General features: G+C 41.3%; 2 protein-coding genes across 2 annotated transcripts; both read left to right on the top strand.

The window, feature by feature from the left end:
- The first annotated feature begins 969 nt into the window (after nt 1-969).
- LOC137274673 (neuronal acetylcholine receptor subunit alpha-4-like) lies at nt 970-1,773 on the top strand. The gene has a single exon (XM_067808009.1). It carries the CDS (start codon nt 970-972, stop codon nt 1,771-1,773), a length of 804 nt encoding a protein of 267 aa, XP_067664110.1.
- A 3,347-nt stretch (nt 1,774-5,120) lies between these two features.
- LOC137274666 (uncharacterized) lies at nt 5,121-20,782 on the top strand. Its single transcript, XM_067807997.1, has 5 exons — nt 5,121-6,034; nt 13,621-14,667; nt 17,328-17,406; nt 17,805-17,960; nt 19,727-20,782. The coding sequence occupies exons 1-5, from the start codon at nt 5,121-5,123 to the stop codon at nt 20,780-20,782; spliced, it is 3,252 nt and encodes a 1,083-aa protein (XP_067664098.1).

Raw genomic sequence — 20,782 nt, 5'->3', positions numbered from 1 at the left:
ACTTTACACAACGCCAGTTAATCATCCGCTGTTGTTTTGATTTCACAAAAGTAACTTTTGCTTTAACTTTTTAATGAAACATCGGGGATCTATAACGTCAATATTGACAAACGGTATGCCAAACGTACACAGGACTAGTCGAACTGAGGGAAAGTTTACACAAGTACCACTTAGTCAGTTACGCAGAACTACCTTGAAATGTACCTCATATTTACCCCATGGCAGTATCCAACAAAATCAAATACTACCTCTCAATTACTGGTACATTATACTATTTTCCAACGTGAGTTGTCTTCATTTTTTCGTAAAGTACAGACAATTAATGTGTGACGCGTGTTTTGGGATACTCTGGAAATATACCTCTGGTCGATCTAATTTCTGTGCTATTTATTTCAACCAGACAATCAATATTCTCTGCTACCATTGACGACTTACATCGTCTACGTCATCACCTATTCACTAACTTACTACACCCCAGGTGTACAACTATTGTCAAAACAGTCACAACCTCTACTAATGGATGTTAGTTTCCGATTCATGAGATTCCATAGCACTGACAACACAAAAAGGAGTTCTCCATCCTGGGAATACCGTCCCCTTCTTGGAAGGACGACTTCTTCACCCGAAGAAGAGAAAGATTTGGACACCAAGCATTCTCAGTGAAGGCAGTGTTGGAGACCAAGAGGTTATGGAGACAATAACAAGGAGTATACTGATCACAACAGATCAGTTGTGGTTCATCTTCTAGGGTATTTCGCAACCTCTTGTAATTTTGACATGATGTATTTTCCGTTTGATAGTCAGTTTGTGAAATCAAATTGAATTTTGTTGAAGAACTGAAATTCCGCCCTGATTCTCAACAAGTGATGACCATTGGAAACTGCAAAGATGCTGAATGGACTGTGGTCTGGGATACGATGACTAGGGATCAAATCAACACCGCTCCACATTACTACCAAAGAGTTCGTCATGTTTCAGGTTGCCAGAAAGCCTTTGTTTGCTACCGTGAACATCGTCATCCCCATCGTCACAATCTCCATTCTCAACATGATGGTGTTCCTCGTCCCCGTAGAATCTGGTGAGAAGTTGTCCTTCTCGTTGTCGGCGTTGTTGTCACTGGTGGTCTCCATGAGCTTCATCAGTGACCAGATTCCTGCATCGTCGGAGAAACCGACGTCGATGGTACTGATATACGCTCTGTCAGTCTTCAGTACAGTCTTTGTTTTGCTGTACCATCACACCTTCCTCCAGGAAACAGGAGCCGCATGTGCTGCACCATCACACCTTCCTCCAGGAAACAGGAGCCGCATGTGCTGCACCATCACACCTTCCTCCAGGAAACAGGAGCCGCATGTGCTGCACCATCACACCTTCCTCCAGGAAACAGGAGCCGCATGTGCTGCACCATCACACCTTCCTCCAGGAAGCAGGAGCCGCATGTGCTGCACCATCACACCTTCCTCCAGGAAACAGGAGCCGCATGTGCTGCACCATCACACCTTCCTCCAGGAAACAGGAGCCGCATGTGCTGTACCATCACACCTTCCTCCAGGAAACAGGAGCCGCATGTGCTGCACCATCACACCTTCCTCCAGGAAACAGGAGCCGCATGTGCTGCACCATCACACCTTCCTCCAGGAAACAGGAGCCGCATGTGCTGCACCATCACACCTTCCTCCAGGAAACAGGAACCGCATGTGCTGCACCATCACACCTTCCTCCAGGAAACAGGAGCCGCATGTGCTGCATCGTCCAACCAGAATACTGCCGTGATGAAGAAACCTTGTGTCAGAAAACGTATTTCCATGATCTGCTGTAGGAAAGAGAACAAGTGCTTGTCAGCCAGCCGTGCCTTGAACAACACGCTATGTCTGCTGTTTACGGGAGCTGTGATTGGAATTACAATCGGTATCATGACCCGAATGACGAATAACCCCTAACTTCGCAAATTGGTCAATTATTTATACGTTAGGACATGCAAATAACTAGATATTTCTTTCCATTTATAACATGGACCTTTGTGGTGTGCAGTTGTCTCAGTTACCCAATAATTGCGTCAATGTATCAGTTACCTTAAGATTCTCTACCTTGAGTCTCAGTTATAGCCTGCTCCACTGAAATATACCGGAACTAATGCATGTGATTTAATTCACTTAGTGGCTCACACAATCATGGAGTTTGAATTTCACAACTCTTTACATGTTTAGGGATGTGATGCTTGCTAACGGTTGACAGTATATATCGTACAGTGTGTATATGCTATAACTAGTCGAATAGCCATTCGAATAGTTCAAACTCATTAATTTTAAGATGAGATTGAAATTAGTTCAAGCGTCAAAACAACCAACGCCCTTTGCCTTTATATACCTACTGCAGTGATGGCTGACAGCAGCCGTGTACATGTTTTTGTTGTTGTCAGTGTGTTACTCTTTTATAATGATACTGTTTACATAACCTACTAACGGCATATTTTCTGCGGTCTTTCATTACCAGCCTCTCATTTCTTTTCATTTCACATACACGGCTACCTTTCAATGATGTTCTAATGAAACTGTTTAAGGTGTTAGGTTGGCTTAAGTTATATTTGGACACCTGTGTGAGAAACTTCGACTGACTGAATGAAAGTTCGGAATTTCACTGCACATCAGTTCTGTGTTTGCCCTCTCATGTTGTCAATTATATGAATTTAGCAAACTTATAATAATTTCTTAATCACAATGAAGTCGATGAAATTTTTATTACAACCAATTCAATGCATATAGCAAGCAAAGATAACATTCGGTAATCTCTTCTATGTATTTACCACTCCCTCGGATACGATGACGCCCAATGTCGTCTTCATGTCTTAAACAGTTTAGTGGGGAACTATTCTCATTCAAAATGCCTGAATATGTGCCCCCGAGTAGGTATTAGTTTCTGATGGCAAAAGCGGCTCGTCTGCTTTAGAAGCCTTGAACACTCGGGTCAGAATTGACCTTCAGCAACTCATGCTTGTCGTAAAAGCCGAATAACGGAATCGGGTGATCAGGTTCGCTGCATTTGGTTGATACATGTCATTCTATCCCAATTGCGTAGATCGTTGCTCATGGTATTCATCACTTTTTGTCTGGTTCAGACTTTATAATTTACAGACAGCCGACATTGAGCTGGAATATTGCTGAGTGGTGATAACAACATACCAGCCAATACCACATTCGGTACATTGAAAAGAAGGCCTACCGTTAAGTTGGGATCCAGTCATCCTAGACAGCAGCAAGCGTCCTGTCCTGGATGTGAGATATTCCTGATGTGTCTGGTCGGAGATGAATATCAAATTGGAACGTCTGCTGTTCTTGAGACCGATATGGCTTTGGTATGGAATGGTGCCGAGGATTGGTGACGTTTTCGTTTGGTTTTGGAAACGGCGTCTTTTTGCTGAGTGACCCGAATGGTTTAGCCACTAGATGTCTGGCATGGTCACTAAAGGAATGAAGGCGTTGGATTCCATTGCTGTTACTGTCAGGACTGGCGAAGCCTATGGCCTCTAGGGCTTGTTGGATCCGTTGGTTGTGGTTGGACATACCGTAAGCGTGCCGGTTAATGTGGACGAGGCCATTAACATCAGAGCTCAGTAACAAAAAACATGACTCCATATCAGCCTTATCATATTACATTGTATCCATGACAACCCCGGCCATAGCATCCAGTGGGATTGAGTCAAGCCCGTTCCAAGCGCAAGATGGGGAAAAGTAGGAAACATTCTGCAACATATCTGTCTTCAGGTCAGGGGACGACAGTTCTCAGCGACCTGTAAGAACTATAGATGATTGTTGAAGCAGCGTGACAGTTCAGGTGTATCTATAGGAAACTATTTCACTTTGACAACTAATCATCGAAACTGATTCTGGTTGAAGAATCTCAACGAACGTGACCAAACTCATGCAAGCAGTGTGGCCTTCACACATTCAGTTAAAGGCGTTTAACCTTGAAATCAGCAACTCCTGACAATAAGCATTAATGAGGAGCAGAGACAAACTTAATTTTTGAGATTTGCTACTAAACCAATACGTAGCAGCTGGGGGAGGGGATTTCAATCACAAGCTAGGTTACGTTAAATATCTCCTTAAACAAAGAAGTTACGATGATTTCATCTCTCTGTACACTCATGATGACAGAATAGGAAGATGACATGTTATTTAACTAAATTGCTGAAGATATATGCGATCCTGAAAAGCTTGAGCATTTTTTTCACTTTTTAACTCCTTATCGCAATGTGTTTAACACACTGGTGATCTGCGGTCGAAAAGGGAATTGATCCATATACTTCTGTGCATGAAATGTGTTTGCCTGTAAAACAATCTCACCATTGTGTAGCATTTCTACACACTATTGTGAGACGTTGTAGATTGTTTACATACACGCCCTTTGCACAGGTGGATCAATAGGCATCGACCAACTGGAAAGTACATGAGTGTCAATATAGTGAATAGATCTTTTTAAAAAATCAACTTAATGATAAGCTGAATTATTAAGAGTCCCGATTATAGAGACAAAACTCAAGTATGCAGATCGCATTCAGAAGATATGAAACTGTTCGCTGCAGCTTCAGACAGAGTATTGTTTCATGGCCAGTGTGCACTAGTTTTTTTCTCTGTTGTAACTTCGACCACAGTTTGCCACTCTAATCTCACTAACATACGTTTATCCATGTTGTCAGGAGTGGTGTCAGGTTACATTGCTATATGGCATCACAACATGCATCTGATGTTTTGATTGCAATTCACTTCAGCTTTTGTCTCTGTCTAGTATACACATAGCGTTGATTTGTGAATCAATATATAGAGGCAGTCAGTATCAAGTAATACCATGCTTGTTGTTGTTGAACACAAAGTGAATACAGAAGACAGTCTGGTCGAACTAGATACAAGTTTACACAAGCAAAGTCAAGCCAATTACATCGAAATACCTTCAGATATAAGTTACATTTACCATATATGGCAACATCCAACCAATTAAATACTACTCTTCTAGTCAGTGATAGGCCTTCTTCATTGAAAGGTGTTTCTGTCATCCAAACAAGTTCAGACTAACAGCGCATCAGAGAGAACAGCCTGCGTGGTGCGGATGGATACTCTGGAACCATGTCTCTCGTCAATCTGATTGCTTTGCTCATAGTTGCAGTTAGACAACCGGCATTCTCTGGCAGCATAGACGACATACATCGTCTTCGTCATCACCTATTCAACAACTACACCTCCGATGTAAGACCGTTACTGAACCAGTCACAACCTCTTGTCATAGATGTCAATTTCCAGTTCATGAGAATACATCGCATTGATAACGCACAAAAGGAGTTCTCCATCCGGGGAATACTGTCCCTGGCTTGGAAGGACTACTGTCTCAGATGGAAATCCGCTGATTTTGGAGATTTGAGACACTATCATCCGAAGCAAGGAGAGATCTGGACTCCAAGCATTCTCAATGAAGACGGTGTTGGAAGCCAAGAGGTTATGGGGACGATAACAAGGCGTGTGCTGTACAACAACGGATCAGTTGTGGTTCATGTTCCTGGGTATTTCTCAACCTTTTGTAATTTTGACATGACATATTTCCCGTTTGACAGCCAGACTTGTATTATCAAAATGAACTCTTTAGATTCTTTTGCTGAAGAACTGGAATTCCGTCCTGTCTCAGAAGTGACGACCATTGGAAACTACAAAGATGCTGAATGGACAGTGGTCTGGTCTACGATGACAAGTGATGAAATCAACATTGCTCTACAGAACTACAGCAGAGTTCGAGTCATGTTCCAGGTTGTCAGAAAGCCTTTGTTTGCCATCTTGAACATCGTCATCCCCATCGTCACCATCTCCATCCTCAGCATGATGGTGTTCCTTGTCCCCGTGGAGTCTGGAGAGAAGTTATCCTTCTCCCTGTCGGCGTTGTTGTCACTGGCGGTCTTCATGAGCTTCATCACTGAACAGATTCCTGCATCGTCTGAGAAACCACCACTATTGGTCATCTACCTGACGTCGATGGTTCTGCTAAATGCTCTGTCAGTCGCCAGTACAGTTCTTGTTTTGTTGTGCCATTACCGAGGCTCTGTTTCCAAGGAAACCAAAACTGCATGTCATGCTTTATCCAACCAGAATACTGCTGATGTTGCGATTCAGAAACGTCCATTCATTAAACCGTTTTCGATTATCTGCTGTTGGAAAGAGTTGAAATATATGTCAGCAAGCCATGCCTTGAACAACACGCTGCTTCTGCTGTTTATGGGAGTTGTGGTTGGAATTACCTTCGCTATCATTACTCTAATGACGAATAAAAACTGACAAGTGGAAAAATTAACAGGATAGAAAAATAAATAACTAAATCGTTATTGTGGTCCATATGACGATTGTCATGGACAATGTTGCGTGGTATCAATTACAGTTTCAGTAATTCTTTCAGTGTTTATTTGCGTAAACGTAAACCTTAGATGATGCGTTCTCTGCTTCCTTTGTTGCGGTCTACCTCAGTGTGCAATGTTGTAGAGATGCAGGTAAATTCCTATGAGTCAAGTATTGAGCATAACTCGAAGTACCTGTTGGTCCCGACCATTCCCTGTTATAGTTGTCATTATTCGATTTCCAGTGACTCGAATTCGTCTTATAAATACACATGATGACCCGAGAAGGAAATTTGGTCACATGAGATCCAGACAACAGAATTCTTGTATACACAAACCGAAATGAGTCAATGAGAAGTTAATTGGTGCTGCTAACTGATCCAATTTACATACCAGCGGAGCTCCCGAACTTCCCGCCATTGACGGCTGAGTTCAAAAGGCAAATTAGTGCCATGTATATCTGTCGATTGATTTTGTTCAAGGATTTGAAAACGTACTTGTATTTTGTATTCCATTGTCCTAGTATTGAAATGTGTTCACATTTATATGCTATTTGTTTTCATCATGTATGTCACCTAATGTATTAGTATGCTATATTTTTAGATAATGTGCTGAATAAAGGAATTGTTCTATATTCGATCATCTTTTCTCTACCCTTATAGGCATACCCATGTCTCGAATACATCAATAAACCGACTCATCAGGATTTGGCTGTAGTTTGAATAATCGAGGAAAACAATTATTAATGAAGATAACGCAAGAAAAATACATTAAGTCACATACTCTACAAGAACAATACATTAGGTCATATACTCCACAAGAACAATAAATTAAGTCACATACTCCAGAAGAACAATACATTAAGTCACATGCTCCACAAGAACAATGCATTAGGTCATATACTCCACAAGAACAATGCATTAAGTCACATACTCCACAAGAACTATACATTAAGTCACATACTCCACAAGAACAATACATTAAGTCACAGACTCCACAAGAACAATACATTAAGTCACATACTCCACAAGAACAATACATTAAGTCACATACTCCACAAGAACAATACATTAAGTCACATACTCCACAAGAACAATACATTAAGTCACATACTCCACAAGAACAATACATTAAGTCCACTCGGGAATCCCCTTACTAACGTCATGGTTTTACTATCTCTGTCTTGGACCATTGTGTGGTAGGCAAAAGCTGTCATTGTTTTCGAACTAGTTTGATCTGTGTGCCCCTCACTTACTCATTTGTGGTGATATTCCTCACAACCAGTCACTGTGTGCTTCGACAAAGCTAACACTGTAACCATTAAAAGTATTACACACTATAACGGATGTTATATATACTAAACCGTTGTACTGAACAAACACAGATCCCCATGATTTATCACAACGTTATTTATGCTACAGACATCACCAGTTCGTGTTTACGCCATCTTACCCATTGTGTAATTTTCGGGCTCCTTAATGTGTTTTAACCTAAAAAATAACACTTCCCTGATAACGGTAGCCCCCATGATAACGGCATTGTACACAAACAGGGACATCCATATATTTTTGTCCTTCCTTGCCAAGGAGGAGGTGACTGGCAAGGCTGTGACTGAGTATGGGATAAAGGTGCGTCCGCAGTTACAGTCATCGTTGTTTCCATTATTGTCTAATTATTTTGTATATAACCGGTATCAACAACAGTGAAGGTTCATATCTGAGGAATTGAAACTATATGAACAGAGCAACCAAAGAAATTCCCTTCCTTAATGAAAACTGTACATAAAATCATATCAGTACAATAACAGAAAGGTTTATCATTGCTGAAACTTGCATTAGATCTATGTACTTCCTCACACATTAGTGTCATAGAGATTAAAAGAAAGCCAGAGGGTGATCTCAAGCACAATAAGGACAACCGCTCTATTTCCATGAGGTGATTCATATATTATCAGTGTGTCCGGCACCATAGGCCCCCAACAACACATTAGAGACCCTTTCAGTTTCGCCTATAGCCAAAACCCTTTCAAGACGTTTTGCGACGCATATATGTCAAGACTTAAGACTGACATCGTGGACATTTACACGTGTGTAGATTTAACTGATCAATCTGTTGTTACGACAGCGTGTTTTCTGTTATTTGTATTGTTATTGATTAAGCGATAGTTATTATTGTATCACAATATATAGAGTTTTGAGTGATAGTTATTATGGGTCACATTTCGTATCATCAGTAATAGTATTTTAGCGGCACGCCTTTAAGGTGGCGCTTTGGGGTTTCCTCCGTTTGGTGTGTTTTGACTATTGGTAAACACTAGCCGATCTCGAAGGTTCCCTACATCGCTGGAATGCTAAAAAATCAGTGACTGTGTATATATAAAGCTGGCCGTTGTGTTGACCACACACATGGACTTACACACGGATTAATATTGGAGTTGTGTCATCATTTGGCCTATCTACATCAGTCTGCCTCTTCGTCTGATTGTCAACATCGACCTACATCTAAGACTTACCGCTCACCATTTAACATTCAATACAACTGTTTCTCACTCTCAAACCAAGACTTTGGTGAGTTGATATTACATTTGTGACCCATTACTTTAGATTTGACTCAGCTGCATTGCACTAGAAACCTCTATTGCGAATCTTCGTATCTTTCTCTTTGGTCAACACATAATACTGAATATTTTGCTGGTTCATAGGGGACAATTATTAACCGTAACACTGTATTTTGGATGTTGGCTCATCCAAAGTTCTCAGCTTGTTTATACCCACCTGTTATACACACCAGTTGCTTACGTTAATCCTAATTACTTGTTGTCCCCCGCGTTTGTCTGTCCTTGCACATTCGTCTTTTCCGCAACAGAACTTCAAAACCGTTCACTATTTCTTTACCAAACGTGGTAACTTGATATATCTGGTGGTGTGCTGGTGCCTTTTTGGTAGTTTTTGATTTCCGAATTTTCCCATGGCAACAAGATTGATTTGGACAGAATTTGGAGGATGTGCTCTTTTCCGGATCAAAACTACATCAGACTTGGAACATAGAAAGATCTGGTGGTGTATTGGAATCTTTTGGTAGTTTTGTATTTCTGAATAATATATGTTTCAGCGTTTCCATGGCAACGGGTCTGAACTGGACTGAATTTGGTGGTAGTGTTCTTTTCCGGAGCAGAACTGTAAAGCCTTTCAATATTTCGTCCCCAAACTTGGCACATAGGTTGGTCTGGTGGTGTACTGGTCTCTTTTGGTTGTTTTGGATTTCTGAAATAAAAAGTATCTTTTGCGTTTCCAAGCCAAGAAGTTCGAATGTGACTGAATTTGGTGGATGTGCTCTTTTCCGGAGCATAACTTTAAAACTGCTCACTATTTCTAAACCAAACTTGGCACGTAGATTGATTTGGTGGTGTGCCGGCTCCTTTCGGTACTTTTGCATTCTGAATAATTTTTTTTTTTTGCGTTTCGATTGCAACAAGTTTGACTTTGAATTTGATGATAGTGCTCCTTTCTGGACGCTCTTTCCACTTTGCCATATAGGCAACAAAACATTTGACATCACCGTAACTAGTAGACATATTCATGAAGAGTATTTTGCCATTGCGAGGGATATTGATGACTGTGTATTCTGGTTTCTGGTTGGTAAATGTTCGATCTGAGAATTTCGGTCACCTTACTATAACGGTATTCGTGTGATTATTGTCCAAGTATGAATACGTGACTAAACTGTCACTTTTGGATTATCAGGGTCAGGGTCAGTGTCAGTGTTAGGATCAGGGCTAGGTTAGGGTTAGGTTAGGGTTAGGGTTAATGCAACTGGTCTGTTTATTGAAATTTAAAGTATCAGAATGCATTCACGCCTGTTCTTAAAAGGACGTGGGGCAAAGTCAAGTCATGGTGACAAACCAACTACAGAGAAATTGTTAACCAAACAGTGACATACACTAACACTAAAGATGTAGTCGAAAGACATTATACAAGTTACCCGGTGTTTACAGTCCTGATTAAAGTATACAATTATTCAGTACACATTCAGAAGGCACAAAACATCGTTCACTGCCACACTCGACAATGTGATGTGTGGTTCTCTATCCACAGCCAATGCACGTTATCCATGGGATTTACTCTCTAATACTCTTGCCTCACCAATGCACTGTTTGCCAGGTTGTCAGGTGACGGCGAAATCTGGCATTGCATCTATTTGCTGCTCTACTTCCGCCCTTGTTGCCTTTAGCCTTTGCGCTGAGTACACACTGAGGTGTAAATCAATATACAGGCTATCAAGTCAATGTTAAGCAATACCATGTTCATTGTTCCAGAAGGCGAATAGAGTCAGATAGAAATGGGTGGTAGTTTACATAGGTAACGGGTAGCTAATTACACGGATTTACCACTTACATTTGCCTTATGATACTTCTCTAATCAGTGGTAAGCTGTGCTGTGTACGTGTCTCCATTAACCACAAATGTACTAGCTAACATTACGTCAGAGAACTGCATAATGCAAAGTGTGATGTCACGTGACTGCGATAACCACTAAACATGTGTCGAGTTTGGTTCTTCTCAACCTTACTTAAACCAAGACAATCAACATTTTTTGCCGGCTCGAGAGACCTCATCACCTATTTATCAAATTCACCTCCGATTTTAGGTGAAAGTCCCTACTTATTGCTGTCACTTTACAGCTCATACTGACAAAATACAAACGTCCCCCATCCAGGGAACACTGTCCCTTGCTTGGAAAGGCGACTTCCCCATGCGGAAATCACCTGATGTTGGAGCGCTCAAACACTATCACTTATGAAAGCCAAAGAAACTCTTAAGATCACTTTGCTCACAATGCTTTGTCATGCGTAAGTAAAGTAATCGTCTTGTGCCATTACCGAGATTGTGTTGCTGAAAAACAGAGTATGTAACAATATATCCAACCCGCATGTTTCTAATGCTGTGAGTGTGAAACCTTCATTGAGACAGCACACTGCATCTGCTACTCGTAGTGATGTGAAGGCCTGCCCAGATCCGTGCTGAAATAGGTGATACAATCTGGGTGTATCGTATCACAATGTGACGCAAGGCCCACTAGTCACGTTCGTCCAAGGATGGATATTTTTGGACGGGGAAACCACATAACTAACACTCCACATCTTCACGGGAGGTAACTCCCAATTTTGATAACTCGTTAAAATGATGTCACGACCACTTTCCAACGTTTTGCTTTTTAGTGGAATATACAAGAACTATGAACATATACTCTTCCAAAAAAGTAGGTGAACCTGAACTTTCAATTTTGATAGGAAGTGTAAATGTTAAAAACGTTTCAAGGACAGACACCACCATTTCCCTCTATTACCACCCCTAAACACAACGCATGATATGCACGTGCACGCAGTAGCCCCATACACGTGAATGGGGTCCCATTCTTGATTTTGGCGTTTTTTCAAGAAAGTCGAGAAATCACCAAGAACATTAATTTTGACAGTCATCTTGCATCACAGATTTGTTAGTGTTTGTTTCTATTCGTTTGTTTCAAAATGAAAATCATATACATAAAAATTACATGCCATAAGCCAATCATCTTTCAAAGCAACTACATTCCAAATAACTATGGTTTGAAAGGAAGTGCAAATGGTGATGCACTCTCAAAACATTCAACAATATCATATCAACATTGATTGACTCCGATAAATCTCCTGAATATTTTAATCGTAAATAAAAAGAAATGAAGATCCCTACTTTTTAAGGGTATATGATGACTGGACATCCTAGGGTAAAAGACTTTGCTAACAGTTTTACTTGACGGCGTTTTCTGAGGTATTTGTGTGACGTTCACATGAATTCTCGGATTTCTTTTAGGGGTTCCGTGCACTGAAACGTGTTCACTCGAAGATAGATGCAAGAGCTTGTCATATGTAATGGCGGTGTTACAGTGTTCATACCTTCCCACTGTTAAGAGACGGAACTGTTGTGTGGACTATGATGATCTGTTCATTACATAGAGAATACTAAACTATGCCCCGTGTAATATCATATTTATGACACGAGTGAATGGTTTGGTATCTAATGCGAGAAAGTGAGTTAGATACCGATACCATTCACGAGTTTAATAAATATGGTGTTACACGGGACATAGTTTAGTATTTTATTTATTACTTACCCAACATTAGCAAAATAATCTCGAGCAAAGTCCTTCTTTCCTAAGAATTCAACGAGTGTGATGACATTCAGCTTTCCGCGAGTCAGTCAAGGTCTAATTCTACTGTGACAGAGCTATTAGCATTGCGACGTCACAACTTTGACGTCATACATACGGCATCACGCGATGGTATTACACAAAGTGTAATAAATTTGTAAAATTATTAAACTGTGATATATTCAGCTGGTAAGTAATAAGCTTATTTAAAAGATCGTGCTTATCACGAGACTGATTTGTGTTTGAATATTACCCATATATCACCAGAAAATGCATCAGCTAACCAGGAGATAACCAGTGGTGGATTTACCGAACCACATTGTTGAGGAACATCCATCTTTCCAGATGCAGTACACGTTATATATAGCTCCTTGTGGTTTAGTATTGTTTACTTCCATGTCTCCCGCTCTGTGTGATCAATACATATTGACAAAAGTGGAAAATGAATTACTGTCAGCACACAGTTAATACTTTTCTTTTAAAAAATTGGTTTGTTGGTATTGTAAGCAAAACAGGAGTCGAGGGTATAGTGACAAATACAATGTCAGTTCACATTCAGAAGATCTGACCAATTTGCTCTATACCATTCCCACGACTTGGGACCCATGCACTCTTTGCCCCGGACGCAACTCTGTCTATCTGTTTACCTTCGCGTACTGCCAGGAAATCAGCGTACAGACATGACATTATCACATGTATGCGCTGCTGTTTTGATTTCACTCCACCACGGTTAGGGTACGTTTAGAGTTGTAAATCAATATAGAGGCTACTAAGTCAACATTACATAATACCATGTTTATTGTTCTAGAACACAAAGTATGTACAGAAGACAGTCTGGTCGAATTGGGTGGAATTCCGCACCAGTCACAACAATCCAGCGACTTCGACATATTAACAAAATTAATTGGGCAGCATCTAACCAATAAAACACTTTGCTTCTGCAATGCAGAGGTGTTTCTACCATTCAGACTAACAGTGCATCAGAGAGAACGACTTGCTGTGTGTATGATAATCTGGAACCATGTCTCTAGTGAATCTGATTTCATTGCTCATTGTTTCAACCAGACAATCAACATTCTCTGCCACCATTGACGACTTACATCGTCTACGTCATCACCTATTCAACAACTACTCCTCAGACATAAGGCCGTTACTGAACCAGTCGCAACCTCTTGTCATAGATGTCAGTTTCCAGTTGATAAGGATCCATTGCATTGACAACACACAAAAAGAGTTCTCCATCCGTGGGATATTGTCGCTGGCTTGGAAGGACGAGTTCCTCACTTGGAATTCAAGTGACTTTGGGGGTTTGAGACACTATCATCCAAAGAAGGGAGAAGTTTGGACTCCAAGCATTCTCAATGAAGACGGTGTTGAAGACCAAGACGTTATGGACACGATAAACAGATGTATGCTGTACAAAAATGGATCTGTTCTGGTTCTTGTTCCGGGATATTTCTCAACCTTTTGTAATTTTGACATGACGTATTTCCCATTTGACAGTCAGACTTGTATCATCCAAATGAATTCCTTAGACTATTTTGCTGAGGAACTGGAATTCCGTCCAGTCTCAAAACAACTGACGAAAATTGGAAACCACAAGGATGCTGAGTGGACTGTGGTCCGGGCTGCAATTACAAATGGTGAAATCATCGTTCCTTCACATAGCTACAGCAGAGTTCGTGTCATGTTTCAGGTTGCCAGAAAGCCTTTGTTTGCCATCTTGAACATCGTCATCCCCATCGTCACCATCTCCATCCTCAGCATGATGGTGTTCCTGATTCCGGTGGAGTCTGGGGAGAAGTTATCCTTCTCTCTGTCAGCGCTGCTGTCACTGGCGGTCTTCATGAGCTTCATCACTGAACAGATTCCTGCATCATCGGAAAAAACACCACTGTTGGTCATCTACCTGACGTCGATGGTTCTGCTAAATGCTCTGTCTGTCGTTAGTACAGTTCTCATCTTGCTGTGTCATCATCGAGACTGTGATACCAAGGACACCAGGGCGGATAACGATTTATCTAACCAGAATACTTCTGATGTTGTGATGGAGAAAGCTTCTTTCAGAAATCTCATTTCACTGATTTGCTGTGGGAAAGACAAGAAATATTGGTCAGGCAGCCGCGCCTTGAACAACGCACTACTTCTGCTTTTTATGACACTTGTAATTGGAATTACTATTGGTATCATGACACGAATGACGCTAAACAACTAACTTCGTAAATAGGGTTTGGATATTTCCATGTTTTAACATGGATCTCAGATGATGCTTCTCACAAATGATTTGTTGTGTAAAGATACATTCGGAAATATTGTAGAAACATGCGTGGTTTAAATAAAGGATTGTGAGTCAGAAAAGAAATCTGTCGTTGGTGTCATGCACATCGCCTCACGCCTTCTTTGACAAACAATCATTTATTTAATCACATATGATGTCATGACTATGTTACCGAGGACATATGCTACCCCAGTCAGAACAAGGTAATCATCGTCCGGACCGGGTAAACAACATGTCACAGCTCCCTTCTGCTGGTCGTGAGTGGCGACAGAAATGGGAAGGCTCTTCCCCGTGGTTATGCCACTATGTTTGGGGGGGGGGGGGCGTGATTCTGGTGGTCAAGGGCATAGCGTTCTTTTGCCCAATACGCCGCGTCGACCATTGACAGGTGTTAAAATATGCCAGATTCTATCAAGCCATGTGTATAAAGTTTTAAGGTGTGGTTTGACACTCTACATTTACTTATTAAAAAGCCTTCTGTCCTAAGAGGTATTTGAGATAATTACCAAACCAGAGGCTCAAGGGTAAGGCAAGGAAATCCTTTCTGTTCGCTACAGCATATCATGTGAGTATCCTTTTGATGTTAGTTTGTTGGAATGATGCTTATGAATGATATTGGCCCTGTTGGCTCTCCATGGTGGGCAGAGAGCAGGTTTGCTGTACTATATTCCCCTTTACCATGGGGAATGAAAATAAAAACAAAAAACAGAACAACACGAAGATTTTTTTTTTTCAACTGGAATCACGAGATGACGACGTTGTGACAAGAGTATTTGGCTCTGAAAAGGATACTTGGCAGCGGTTCCCTGTCAGGGAAGCCATGAGTGAACACCATTTTTCTAAAGAAAAGTTATCGTCACGATATAGCTGAAATATTGACCACAGGCTGAAGTAGTGCCCTTTGCTTTTTAGGGAATTTTCCTCCTTTTTCACAAGGGAACAGGTTAGATGCGGACATATGCGCTCATTGTTGCTTCCTGTTGATGCAATAACAACGTATCCTTCCATCATGAACATCGATCTACGTAACTGGGGCACGAGGTGTCAACCACAGCAGCGAGCTGGACCACCCGAAACGTCAGCCACCTCTGACGACAAGCACGGGTCAAAGTTAATCTGTTCATTGACCACATATTGAATCACATTGGGCTTCATAGGAGTAGCACGAAGTAGATATAGCAATCGTCATGTGTGCCAGATATAAACAAGAAGAAGGTAAAGGGGCAACACACCAGTAGGCATATGATACTTTACAGAGCAATAAGTTTGGATGACATCTCTGAGAAAGCCGAGGCCGCACATTTGTTCAGAACCCATTACAACAGCTGAGTGGTAAGCAATTTCTCTGTTGTACGATAACTGATGCTAGACCTGCAAACGACGAAATACGTCACCATGTTTGGTGTCTACACCACGTCTACAGAATACGATCCCCATGTGTAAATGGGCATAGGTCTTTAGTTAAAGAGAACAAAAAGAGAACCTGTACAAAAGCACATTGGCTATATGTAGACCTCGCACGCGATGGGGTACAAGGGATGGAGACCAGATACAGGCTGATGCCTGTACTTAACCAGGTATGTCAGCTGGCAGTATCCTACAAGGTAAATGGATGCCTTGTTGTCACCCCAGCACCTGTCGGTTAACAATTCTATGTGTGCATCAAGAACTAACACAATTCAGCAGCACAAACGTTAACATGTTTCCCCTGTTTGGCGTGCACCTGTGCGGGGATCCTGAACTGAACTATGGACCTAATCGTAGACATTGCTACAACGATGTAATTCCTCTGAGTTATTAAGAGAAAATAAGTCAAGAATATCGGGTATTCAGGTCTTGAAATCAGAAAAAGGTAAAATGAATAATGAGGACCACGAAGACACAGATATGTGATTTGAAAGAAGACGTAGTGGAATATGCAGCCGATGATCTTCTCTGTGTAAGAGTAAATTACTTGGATGTTTGTCATTTTCAAGAAACCCATCCTCCTGTCTTCCTCTTGCTTAACCTATTCATATATCTCCATGGAATGCGGAGAAAACGGACACAGACGAAAAACATAAAAATCGAGGAAACGGCTACCGCTCACGAGAAAACGCCCCCTAAGCCCGGAAAAACGGACCGTTGTATCTAGAGACAACGGCCAACGTAGGCGTACAAACATCAAATGAGATATCAATTATCCTGAATAATTCAGATTTACTTCATTGTACATAAACTTTTAAAAATTGATTTGTTATTTTCGATATCCATGTCAGTGTAAGCTTTGAAGTTTGATTGGTGGTTATTTTATAGTTATGATGAACAAGCCAGTTTGATTGATTGTAGATTTTACAGAATGATTAGTTATGGAGAAGTTAATAAGGTACTGACCTGCAGATTACTTGAACATTTAATGACATCAAAGGTCCCACAGTCAGGCCAGGATATCCTGTCATGGCTGTGACAATTTGACGCATAGATGTGATGTGAAACCTAAGGTGTTCTTGTGCAGGGAGTGTAGAGATGTTCCAGTTCATGAAAGCCGTCGAGTAGAACACAAGCCTTCCAATACAGGTGATGTTGACCTAGAGGTAACTCAAGACGCTGACATCGAGGCAGATATTGCGAATGTTAACTTTGCAGTAGCTTTATCATCTGTAGAATCGCCATTGCAAGTTCAGTGCAGTAACACAGATATTGCTAACCTTTGTTTGTTTTAATGTATAGTTTATCTTTTTGTATTTGCCAGTGTAGCAAGAAAACATCTACTTATTGGCGAGGCATAAAACCAACACCAGTCTGGCTACAGTTATTCGACAAGATGGAGAGACTATTGTTCCTGGTAAATGACCACATAATCACCCCGCTACTCCCGGTGGGGTGGCTAACGTGAGAGTGAAAAAACAGGTACAATAAGCAATAGATAATCTTATCTACTACTTTCATCGCCATCCACTGAGTAATGATAACAATAACTATTTGTTGACAGGTGAAGGCTCAAGCCCGAGATAATCCTTCTGCTAACAGGTTAATAGAACTATGCTCCACTTTAATTTTATCCGTACTGAATGGAAGAACGGGGTTAGATTCGGACACGACATTTACCTTCGTTGTGGTGACCAGCTTTGCTGCCGCCAACATCGTCGTGCGTTGTTTACATTGTGTTCTGACGTAAATGATTCACTGTTCCACAGCCCCGACATCCAACGATTATCAAGGGAAGAGAGGCACCAAGCTTTAGGACAACTGAATGCTGGTCAGACTGCAAGACATGTTGCAAATCATTTTTCTATTAATGTTCGAACAATATACCGCCTACAGCAACGAGTCCAAGCCACTGGAAGCACAGCCGAAAGTCTTCGCAGTGGGTGACCGCATGTGACAACGCTGCGGCAAAATCCACGGATTGTCCGTCATCACCTGCAAAATCGTTTCGCTAGGACTGCGGAAACTGCACAGACAACCATTGGCAATCATCAGCAGCGCGAACACAGTGCGGAGGCGTTTGAGGCAGAGGGACATCAGATGTCGGAAATCAGAAAGGAAGTATCTTTTCTAGTTTTGGGACTGCTGGAAAGACAGTGCCAGTTCTGTTCAAAACAAACAGAAGCTACAGACCCGCACCAAATAGTAGAGCGAGTTCCTCATTAGATATTATAGATGCACGTTAAAAGAGGTGGAATAATATAAAACACAATCCAATCAGAGACTCGCGCTGCTACTCGGTGCTGGTTTGTAACCTGAGATTTGTTTACTTCCGGAATAATGTCCTGACTTCGTCCGAGAATGGACGGTAAAACTATTGAAAGCTTTAAGTGGAAATAAAATCAGCAGGTCAGTGATACGCAAGGTACTTTACAGAGGTCAACGGAGTATAAATAGTGCAGTTGTTTCAACGATCAAAGCGACAGAAGCGTATTTCAGACCGAAAACGAGCCGAGGCGAGCCGGGCCGCCGTTTCCAGCGTCACACCTTTCTATATCTTGTATATTTAGGTCATACTTCCAAATATATAACCAGTGTCACGCGCCTATGGACAACCACTATCTTTTGAAATGCGTACATTGTGTAAAAAATTGGTGATTATTACACGTCTGTTTAACCACGGGACTACCTAATATGGAGTAATATGTCAACGGAGCCATTCTTCTCTTTCCATAACGATTAATTGATATTCTAAAACAATTCACAATTATAGTCGCAAGGACTATTATTCAGTCGTGCCGCACACAATTCCCTACCACTGCACACAATGTCATGAACTGTTTGCTATTCATAGGCAAGTGCTCGGCTTCCTCAAGATGCAAGATCGACCATCAGTTTATTTCTCAAACTTCACCAATATACTAGATGTCAGGTGACCTGATATAGCGCGATTTACGATGTTGTTTTGTTTTCTATTAACTCTTGCTTTATCTTGCTTATGGTATATATGGCGTTCATAAACAGTTTTAGGTAAAGGGCAATTAGTGATAATCAATTTAGAGGCTGTCAAATCAATATTGACATAACGCCTCTCCAGCTGTGGTACAACAAGGAACCGGACGTTTACATAAGCAACAGCAAACCAATTACACAGGAATATCGTGAAAAATACCACTCATTTGCCTTATCATATATGACATCAAACCAATCAAATTCCTCCGCTGTACTCAATGGTTCACTGTATAATATATGTGTTTTCTCCATTTTCTCAGATACAGGCTAAGAGTAAAGATGCATGATACAAGGTGTGACCAGGAGAGAGTCTTGTTGTAATCAGAAAAAAACATGTCTCCAACTCATCTATTTTTTTTCTTCATTGTTTCAACCAGACATGTGTCATTTTCTGCCACGATTGATGACATAGTTCGCCTACGTCATCACCTTTTCAACAACTACACCTCAGATGTAAGACCGTTGTCAAACCAGTCACAACAGCTACTTGTGGAAGTCAATTTCCGATTCCTGAGGATCCACCGCATTGATAACACAAAAAAGGAGTTCTCCATCCGAGGAATACTGTCCCTTGCTTGGAAGGACGACTTCCTCTCTTGGAAATCAACTGATTTTGGAGGGCTGAGACATTATCATCCGAAAAAGGGAGAGATCTGGATTCCAAGCATTCTCAATGAAGACGGTGTTGGAAGCCAAGAGGTTATGGACACGACAACAAGGCGTGTGCTGTACAACAACGGATCAGTTGTAGTTCATGTTCTAGGGTATTTCTCAACCTTTTGTAATTTTGACATGACGTATTTTCCGTTTGATAATCAGATTTGTGAAATCAGATTGAACTCCTTAGACTATTTTGCAGAAGAACTGGAATTCCGCCTCGTGTCTCAACAAGTGACGAAAATTGGAAAATATAACGCAGATGCTGAGTGGGCCATGGTCTGGGCTACTATGACAAGTAAACAAATAAGCATTCCTCCACAAAGCTATGCCAGAGTTAGCATCTTGTTCCAATTAAGAAGAAAGTCTTTGTTTGCCATCTTGAACATCGTTATCCCCATCGTCACCATCTCCGTCCTCAGCATGATGGTGTTCCTCGTCCCCGTGGAGTCTGGAGAGAAGTTGTCCTTCTCACTGTCGGCGTTGTTGTCACTGGCGGTCTTCATGAGCTTCATCAGTGAACAGATTCCTGCATCGTCTGAGAAAACACCACTATTGGTCATCTACCTGACGTCAATGGTACTGATGAATGCTCTGTCAGTCGCCTGTACAGTTCTCGTCTTGCTGTGCCATCACAGAGGCTCTGTTTCCAAGGAAACCAGAGCATGTAGCACTTCATCCAACCTGAAAACCACTGATAATGTGATGGAGAAACCTTCACGTAGAATAATTCATTCCTTGATCTGCTGCGGGAAAAACGAGAAACATGTCACAGCCAGCCGTGCCTTGAACAACACGCTGCTTCTGCTGTTTATGGGAGTTGTGATTGGAATTACCATCGGTATCATGGCCCGAATGACAAGTAACAACTGA

The sequence above is a fragment of the Haliotis asinina genome, chromosome 1, assembly GCF_037392515.1.
Source record: "Haliotis asinina isolate JCU_RB_2024 chromosome 1, JCU_Hal_asi_v2, whole genome shotgun sequence".
NCBI classification, from domain to species: domain Eukaryota; kingdom Metazoa; phylum Mollusca; class Gastropoda; order Lepetellida; family Haliotidae; genus Haliotis; species Haliotis asinina.
The sequence above is the reverse complement of the archived record's forward strand: the minus strand, read 5'-3'. Positions and strand labels throughout refer to the sequence as shown.

Excerpts from the sequence above, each read along its gene's own strand:
- LOC137274673 (XM_067808009.1), top strand. The coding sequence starts at position 970 with ATGTTTCAGGTTGCCAGAAAGCCTTTGTTTGCTACCGTGAACATCGTC.
- LOC137274666 (XM_067807997.1), top strand. The coding sequence starts at position 5,121 with ATGTCTCTCGTCAATCTGATTGCTTTGCTCATAGTTGCAGTTAGACAA. Across the intron at positions 6,035-13,620 it reads ATGGTTCTGCTAAATGCTCT|ACAATCAACATTCTCTGCCA; the intron begins GTCAGTCGCCAG and ends TGTTTCAACCAG. Across the intron at positions 17,961-19,726 it reads TTGCTGCCGCCAACATCGTC|TCACAACAGCTACTTGTGGA; the intron begins GTGCGTTGTTTA and ends TTGTCAAACCAG.